This window comes from Asparagus officinalis, chromosome 8 (genome assembly GCF_001876935.1).
Source record: "Asparagus officinalis chromosome 8, Aspof.V1, whole genome shotgun sequence".
In the NCBI taxonomy this organism is placed as follows: Eukaryota; Viridiplantae; Streptophyta; class Magnoliopsida; order Asparagales; family Asparagaceae; genus Asparagus; species Asparagus officinalis.
In genome coordinates, this window is record NC_033801.1 from 8,754,514 (window position 1) to 8,763,049 (window position 8,536).

The following is an 8,536-nucleotide window of genomic DNA, read 5'->3' on the forward strand; positions in this document are numbered from 1 at the left end:
AATGTCTACCTTTGTTAGTTTTGTTGTGCAGAATCTTAGAATCAGTGAGACTCCTTCCACTTCTAATATTGTTGCTCTTGCTGTTAATTTGGGTAACTCAACTCCTATAGGCACTCAAAAATGCCAAGAAACAAAACAGGGTCGAACCTCACTACAATCATGATAAGGATCGTCATCATGATGAACCTCGTCTTAGCCAGCAAAGTTCATCATTGGAGATGAAGCTCATTTAGAGTCGAAGTTTGTCATTGAAGATGAAGTTCGCCTAGAGACGAAAATCCTCTAGAAGATGAAGCCCACTCAAGAGACAAAGTCCATCCGCAGATGAACCTCATCAAACAGTGCCTCACCTCTCAGAGAATAAAGCTCCTCATTGAAGACGAAGTTCGCCTAGAGACAAGGCTCTCAACACTTTATCCTTTAGCAAATGAAGTTCGTCAATGAAGATGAAGCTTATTAAAGACGAAGCTCGTCAGTGAAGACAAAGTTTGTCAGAAGAAGTCCACAAGACTTGCTATGCAGTTGAACTCAACCATCCAAGACGAAGCTCACCATATAGCAAAACTCACTTTGTAAAACGAACCTCACTGTGCATCAAGGCTCGTCTCATCTGACGAACCTCGCCACGCAACGAGGCTCATCTCACCAAGTGAAGTTTGACTGTAACGGTCTTGAAGACCCAGTCAGCCCACATGGGTTAAATTCCAGGAGTCAGTTACGCTCCTCAACCCCACGATTAGCGCGTCAGTCACGCGCTAAAGGCTTATAAATAGCCTCAAGCAACTATGAAAAAAAAGCCACGAGCACCACGGACGCACACAGTGAGCAAGAGAGAATTCATAAGCCAACTAGAGAGGCCCTCTTTTGAGATCCGAACCTCGGTTCTTGTGATCCAAGCTATCAACAGAGGCTGATTCTCCTCCTGAGTTGAAGTGATCTTGTTCTGATCGTCAACAAAAAGTAAGTTCGACTCAAGCATCGAGCAAGGCATCTCATTACTACACAGAACCCATGTTAAACAAAGGAGAAGTCAAATCAACCTTCTCCTCTTCTGTATTTGAGAAAGAGAGATTGTAATGAGATTTTTACCAAGCGATAAAATCTCGTCTCATGACTAAAACAGTTAAGAGAACCAATGGTTTAGAATCTTTTTGGGACCCTACAGAAGATGGCGACCATAGTAGGAGAAACCATTCTGTCAGATAAATTGGTCGTGGCGCAGTCAGACAAAATCGTCGTGGGAATTGACGTCGAGACTCTCTTCATCGACTTTGACTAGTCCAAGTACAATGAGCTCCTCTCCTCTCGTACTCCGAGTCCCACTAAGGAACGCAAGTCACGCAAAATTTCTTATAAGACTCTAGCCTATGTTGCTTCTGACAATTCAACTCGAGTCTACCTCGACAATTCAACTCGAGTCTACCTCGAGGGGAAATCTCTACCTCTGAATATCGAGGCTTTGAAAACTAGCCATCAGGCTAAACAATAGGTCGTTAAGCAATCTCGTCAAACATCGATTGTTGTGGAGCCTGCTGCCAATGTGTTGTCAAGGAGGGAAAGGCGTCATCAACGTCAGAATCAGGCTTGTTGTGAAGCCCACGCCTTAGTCTCGCTATATCGCTTCCACTATCAGCCCTAAAATGACGTGGCTGGAACTTACAAGAGGGCTAAGACTCGCCTAACCGAGGTGCATCAAGATGACGAACTTTATCCACGCCGTGAAGCTCTCCATTGTCGCCCAAGTGTCCAAGTGCGCGTAGATGACGAACCTCGTCTTCAACATGAGATTCGTCCAAGACGACAAGTGTGTCCCTCTATCCGGGTTAGCCCCGCCGTTGGAACTGGCCAGACTCAGTCTCATGCAAAGGATGAACCGCGTCCTCAGCACCGAACTCGCCCTGTTGTTGAGCCACATTCAAGTGTCCAAGTTGAGGTTCGACCAAGATGATAAGTGCGTCCCCCAAATCAAGTTCACCCAATTGACGAACCATGTATCAACCATGAGGTTCGTCCAACCACTCAGGCTCATCAATCTCTAACACTTAGAGATTCTTGTACATGCACACTACCAAAGTTAATTGGGGTGGCCCTATTGCGATCTCCGTGATTACCTAGTTCGTAAATGCAGTATGAACTAGATGAAATCTCAATACAGCTGTGAGAAGCTCATCTCTACAGTACTTTCCAAATGCCAATGTGGAGGCCCATCACCAAGGCCCTCCGTCTTTGAGCGATTGTTGGAACTTCTGGAAGCCCTCTCATTTAGAAGAAGATGCTTTCATCCCAAAAGACAAACATCCAAGAATGAGCCTGCTAAAGTCACGGTAAATATGGTTAGCAGGGTCAAGGGCAAAGGTCCAGCTAACTCTTCTGACTCCTCTGATCTCAAGTTCTCTCCAGGGCTGATGGCGTTACTCATTGAAGGGGAGGGTGTCTATCAACGTACTCGAACCCGTACCAGCTCAGTGACTTGTAGGCTGTCTAAAAATCACAATAGATAGCTTATCCCCCATCAACCACCGATGATGGAAGTTACAATCTGACGACTTCCAGAAAGCTGTAATTTGAAGACTTTCACGTAGATCGCTAAAGGTTACAACCTGACGACCTTCACGACAACCGATGAGAGCTCTACTTCAACAGCCTTCACAATCAACATCGGGAGTTACTATTACAATCTGACGACTCTCATATTCTCAGAGCCAAGACGAAAATTAACAAAGACAATGATCTTTGTAACGCTATGACAAAAAGAGATTAGCTTGGTGTAATCTCTGGCCAAGGCAAGAAACGCGCGAGTCCTCCCCAAGTGTATCAACATCAAAAACGCCGAGTCGAACCCGCCTTACAACATCAAAACCCAGGCGCGAACCCCGCGTCCACAAACATCCAAAACGCCACGGGTCGAACCCCCGCGTTACAACATCAAAACGCCAAGGTCGAACCCCGCTTTTGCAACATCAGAACGCAAGGTCGAACCCCGGTTCACATCAAAACGCCAAGGTCGAACCCGGCGTTATAACCATAAAAACCCAAAGGGTCGAACCCCGCGTTACAACATCAAAACGCTGAGTCGACCCGTGTTTACAACACGAAATGTAAGCGACCTCGCGTTCTTAGGGGTCCATGCCAACACCGAACCCCCGCGTTCCTAAGCTACACAACACAAAACGCGAGCGACCCTCGCGTCCATCAATGTTCAGCCAACCCCAACTTCGCGTCTCCAATTCTAATAGACGAAGTGTGGTTCTTTGTAATGCCAGATTTGGCGTTTTGACTTGTTCAAACACAAGCCGAACGGCCTCAAAACCGTTATCCCACGTTCTGAGGGATTTTCGCCACTTAGGAACGGATTTAGAGGGCAGTTACACCCCCTTAATCCCCTATAAAAGCGAGTAAACTCAAGTGAGTTAAGGGCTGGCATTTTGGGATCTGAGAATTGGCAGCAAGGTTGGATTTTTAGCATCTGAACCGCACGAGGTTGGATTTTCTTGGCTTGGATCGACCACTGGAGACAGGCTTTTGAGGAGATCGACATCATCTTCCAACGAAGATCATCTTCAACTTCAGCAACAGAGAGCTTTCTTCTAGCCTTGGCTTATTAACCGATCTTCGGTTCAAATCAACTCTTTTACAGAGTTCTTCTAAACTCATTCAGAGTTCTCAAACTTGCCACGCAAGTTCTCCACAACGTCAAATCGTGAGGAGAAGACATCGTTCCAGTGAATCAAGACGTGCGGATCGTCAACGGAGAGCAAACTCGACGCAAGCATTCGAGGGAGGCACTCCATCGCCACCGTAAAGAACCCAGTTTTAAACAAAGGGGAGAGTCAAATTCATTCTCCTCTCTTTTGTAATCGGAATCCAAATTGTAATTGATTTTGAGAGGAATACAAGTCAATTTTTCTTTCATTGTCTTTTTAACAAAAGATGGCGACTCTGCTGGGGACAAGCTTCTCTGATGAAGAAGTGGTGGCGCAATCCGATGTTCATCTCACTGGAACAATCGTCGAAACTCTCGTGGTAGAGTTTGATCAAGCCAAGTTTGAGAAGGCTATCTCCTCTGGATCCCTTAGCCCCAAGGCTATGCGCAAGATCCACAAAGTTTCCAAGGAGACTAAATCTCCAACTGTTGCTGGACCGCCAAAGAAAGTCCTCTCCTTTGGCCAAAACTCGTCGAACGGCCCCTCCGCTCCAGGAGCGGGCTCAACCTCTGCTGAACTCGCACAGCGAGTTGAATATCTCACCTCTGCGTCAGCACGACGTGCTACAGGTCATAAACGGCCTATAGAAGAGACCAGCTCCATAAACGTCAACGACGTTGCTGCAAAAGCCTTAAAACAGGCCAAGAAGAACGCTGCTAACCAATACCGCCGCCTGTTGATATATCGTGAGCTTTCGGCGGCGCTGCCCCGAACCCGACTCGGGGATACCTCCCCCGGACCCCCTGCAGGGAGCGCGCCGCCCCCGACACCCGCGCTCGCCTGACCGCGGAGCGAGACCCCCGATACTCTGCCGTAGCGCGACTAGGTTGAGGCGACGGATATAAGAAGTTTATGGATTCAAGCATCTCAACCAGATCCATATTCACAAGAGCCAGTCCTGTCCAATCATGGACTGGCGGGTTCCAGTTCACAAACCTCAACAATCAGTGAGTAATTCTCTCGAATCTTACAACAGATTTGAGAGAGTCACATCGAGAGTAAGACGAATGCAACAAGCTTCATTCGTACATTTCCAATCGTGAACGGACTGAATTCCATACCGGTCCATCTCGGGACGCAATGCTGTAAGCGCCCAACTCGCTGGTGTTCAACCAATTACGAATACGTGCTTACCAAAACCAAACTGACGGCAGTTCACACAAGAAGAGAGACTTCTTGAGGATGGATACCTTAGAGTCACTTCTACTGATCAGCAGAGGGAGATCATCAGTTCTAGTTCGATGAGTCAGAAACGATCGGTCCTCCGCGCTTGAAAGACTTCCTGAATAAGCTCTGATGGAGTTTATCAACATACTTCGGTACGCGAACAGAGGCCATCCCCCTGTCAACTATCGAAAGTTTAGCAGGGGAACAATTCACATGTCATGAACACTCAGCCATTGCAGGAAAGCCCAGTCATCAATGCTCTTTTGTTGAATATGAGAAAGCTGACGTCTTATATGACGGGAAACATTGAGATCTCGCGCAGAGATTGATGAGCAGGAGGAGCCATGCTTCAACTCTCAGGCAACGAGGCCATCAATGAACTCCTGCGCCTGTTGACTCAATCGTCGCAGACAAGGGCAAATCTCAGATGACAGATTCGCCAGCATCAGGCAGAATCTTCCCGAAGTGGAAAGAACGTCTTGTCGCCGCCACACAAGCAAAAGGAAGGAAAAATGGTGATGACACGGCTTCTGACAAGAAGCCACAACCTGCGAATCATTCCTCTGATGAAGGAGAGAGACGGAGTATTGACAAAAATCCCTCAGTCGGCTAAAATCCAGGAATTAGAGCCCGCCTCTCCAATGTCATTGCTAACAGGAACGCGGAGCTCCAAGATGAGGGAGTTGTCGAGGCCCTACTCCTACCGAATGCGGACGCCAGCCCTTATCCTCCAAAATTGAAGTCCGACGCTACAAGCTTTTTGACGGCACAGGATCACCGACCCACATATCTTCATTTCAAGTCACAGACTGGAAGTAATATCAAACGTTGCCATACTGGCTCGATTGCTTACATTGGCCACCCTTAGAGAGTTGCCTTGAATGGTTCAGGAGAAACTACCTGCCGGATGTATCCAAAGGTGGGCACAATTTAGAGAGACTCTTCCTGTCAAAGATTTTTTGGAAGAGGATACAGGAAGTTCTCCATCCATACCCTTCTCGCACTAAGCAGAAGAAGAGGGAATCCGTCAAAGCCTTCGTTAAAGGTTTACCGAACCAGGCTCTCGGTGTCCGTCAGGTTAGACACAGTCTACCTTAGTAGAGACCATGTCGACACAACCTGCCAGACCAACATCCGTAGCCGATAGGTTGCAGAAATGCGTTCTTGGAGATAACTTGATCTCTCAAGGCGAACAGGCTCAGAAGATTATTGCCAGGATCAAAGCTGAAGAAACAAAGTGGGCAAGATCAGCTCGAGCAATCAGACCAAGCCCAATCCTCTCCTGAAAGCAACAGACCAAGCTCATTCTTTCCCAATCAGAACAGAAGATACTACGACCACTGAAGCTAATCCTCTTCAGTAGGATGTCGGGTCTCCAATAACTATCACGTTAACAACTACCTCTGATAGTCAAGCTCGTTAGATTGTGGCCCACTAGGCGACGTGCCATGACTACCCTTTTCCCCATGCACTTATTCAAGACTGGGGTTGATTTATTTGTAGTTCATTGGATTTCTGAGTAATATATTTTCTGAGTTGTTATGTTTAATAAAATAACCTCTGTCAACCACAGAATCTACCAAAATTATCACGTCCATCAACTTGTCAATCCGCTTTAATAGGATACAGTCCACAAAAACTATCACGTTAACATTTACCTCTGATAGTCCATCAACTTGTCAATCGCCTTCAATAGGAATGACAGGTCCACTAAAACTATCACTTAATGATCACCTCTGATAGTCTGCTCCCTCCAAATTCTTCTGCCAATCCTCTCAATGGATGGCAGGTCCACAAAACTATCACGTTAACAGTTACCTCTTGATAGTCAAACTCATCAGATAATGGCCTATCTGGTGATGTCTCTATTCTGACTTCATGGATAGTGCCTCACTAGGCGATGCTCTTGTCTGCCTCTTTTTCTTCCACTCTAAGTCTTAATCAAGACTGGGGTGGTTATGGAATCATTGGAATTAAGAGTAACAAATCTTTCACACCGTCGATAACATTACACTTCTGACGATTATCATCCCACAGAGTATGCATTCAACTTGCATCACTCCCAATTTGCACGTTAACAATATACCTCTGACAACATCAACTTATCAATCCTCGTCAATAGGATGATAAGTCCCAAAATGCTCAAATCGTGATCTTCCCCAGCGAGACGCTAATTCCCAAAATCTTGTGCAAGTCACAAGTACATAATCTGTCACCGTTAACATCAAACCTCTACAATTCACTTATCAATCCTCGTCAATAGGATGATAAGTTCACAAAGTTGCTCTAATCGCAACATTCCTCCTGTCACGTTAACACAACTCTGACAATCACTTATCAATCCTCGTCAATAGGATGATAAGTTCACAAAGTTGCTCCAATCGCAACATCCTCGTTCACGTTAACACAAACCTCTGACAAATCCACTTATCAATCCTCTTCAATAGGATGATAAGTCCCCAAAGTTGCTCTAATCGCAACATCCTCCTGTCACTTTAACATCAAACCTCTGACAATCCACTATCAATCCTCGTCAATAGGATGATAAGTCCACAAAGGCTCCAATCGCAACATCCTCCTGTCACGTTAAATTCACAAGCCTCTGACACAATCACTTATCGGATCTCTCTCTAATAGAGCGATAGTCTCTCAAAGTTGTCTTGATCGCAACAATCAAAGCTTATCGACTTCTCTTCAATAGAGCGGATAGTCCACGAACCAGTCAAGTTAAATCACACCTCTGACCAAATCAACTTATCGACTCTCTTCAATAGAAGCGATAAGCCATTAAATACTGTTAGTTAAATCACACCTCTAACATCACCCCCTAATGAACTTTTAATTCTATTTTTCAACAAGAATTAGCAGTGTTTCATATAAAATCCCAGCAATTAAAGATTTTCTAGATTATCTAGTGATAATAAAGAAATTTTGATTTCACTTAGCGTGAAAATTCATGCAAGTTAATACTATACCTCTGGCACTTCAACTTTCTTTCGGGTTTCAACACACGGAAGAACGACACCAAAAAATCCATCCTTCACGCATGGGACTTTTATCTCACCCTAATTTAAGATAAGTCTTACGCCTAACACGCGTGCGGTTAAGTCTTTCCGCCGTGAAAAAGACACCAGGATTCATTGCCTGGGAATTTATCTCGATCCCTAATTTGAGATAAGTCTGCATCTAACACATGCTCCGGGTAGCCTTATTCCCATAATAATAGCAAACCTACGTATTCAATATCGTGCGTTGTTATTTAAAACGCTAAAATCCATGCCTTACACGCATGGGGAATTTTATCCTGAATCCTAAGTAAGATAAGTCTGCATCTAACACATGTTGCCGGGTAGCTATTCCCGTAATAATAGCAAAGCCTACATATTCAATCATCGTAGCAGTCGTTATTTAATAACCCCAAAATCCATGCCTTACACGCATGGGGGAATTTTATCCCTGAATCCTAAGTAGGATAAGTCAAGTGTCTAACACACGTTGCTGGTTAGTCTTCTTACCTGAAAAAGGACATCAAAATCCATGCCTCACACACATGGGGACTTTTATCTCGATCCCAAATGAATAGAGATAGCCTACCCTAACACGCGTTTGCCGGTTAGTCTTTTCCCGTCAAAATGACAAGTCCTATGTATTCAAAATCATAGCAT

General features: G+C 45.2%; 1 protein-coding gene across 1 annotated transcript in view; it reads left to right on the forward strand.

Annotated features, from left to right (window-relative positions):
- LOC109820807 (cytochrome P450 724B1-like) overlaps positions 1-8,536 on the forward strand; it is a 22,720-nt gene that overhangs the window by 13,464 nt on the left and 720 nt on the right. The window contains exons 6-8 of the mRNA XM_020387004.1: positions 32-82; positions 1,166-1,221; positions 8,078-8,106. Of these exons, the coding sequence (XP_020242593.1) occupies positions 32-82; positions 1,166-1,221; positions 8,078-8,106 (136 nt within the window). The remainder of the gene's footprint in view (positions 1-31; positions 83-1,165; positions 1,222-8,077; positions 8,107-8,536) is intronic.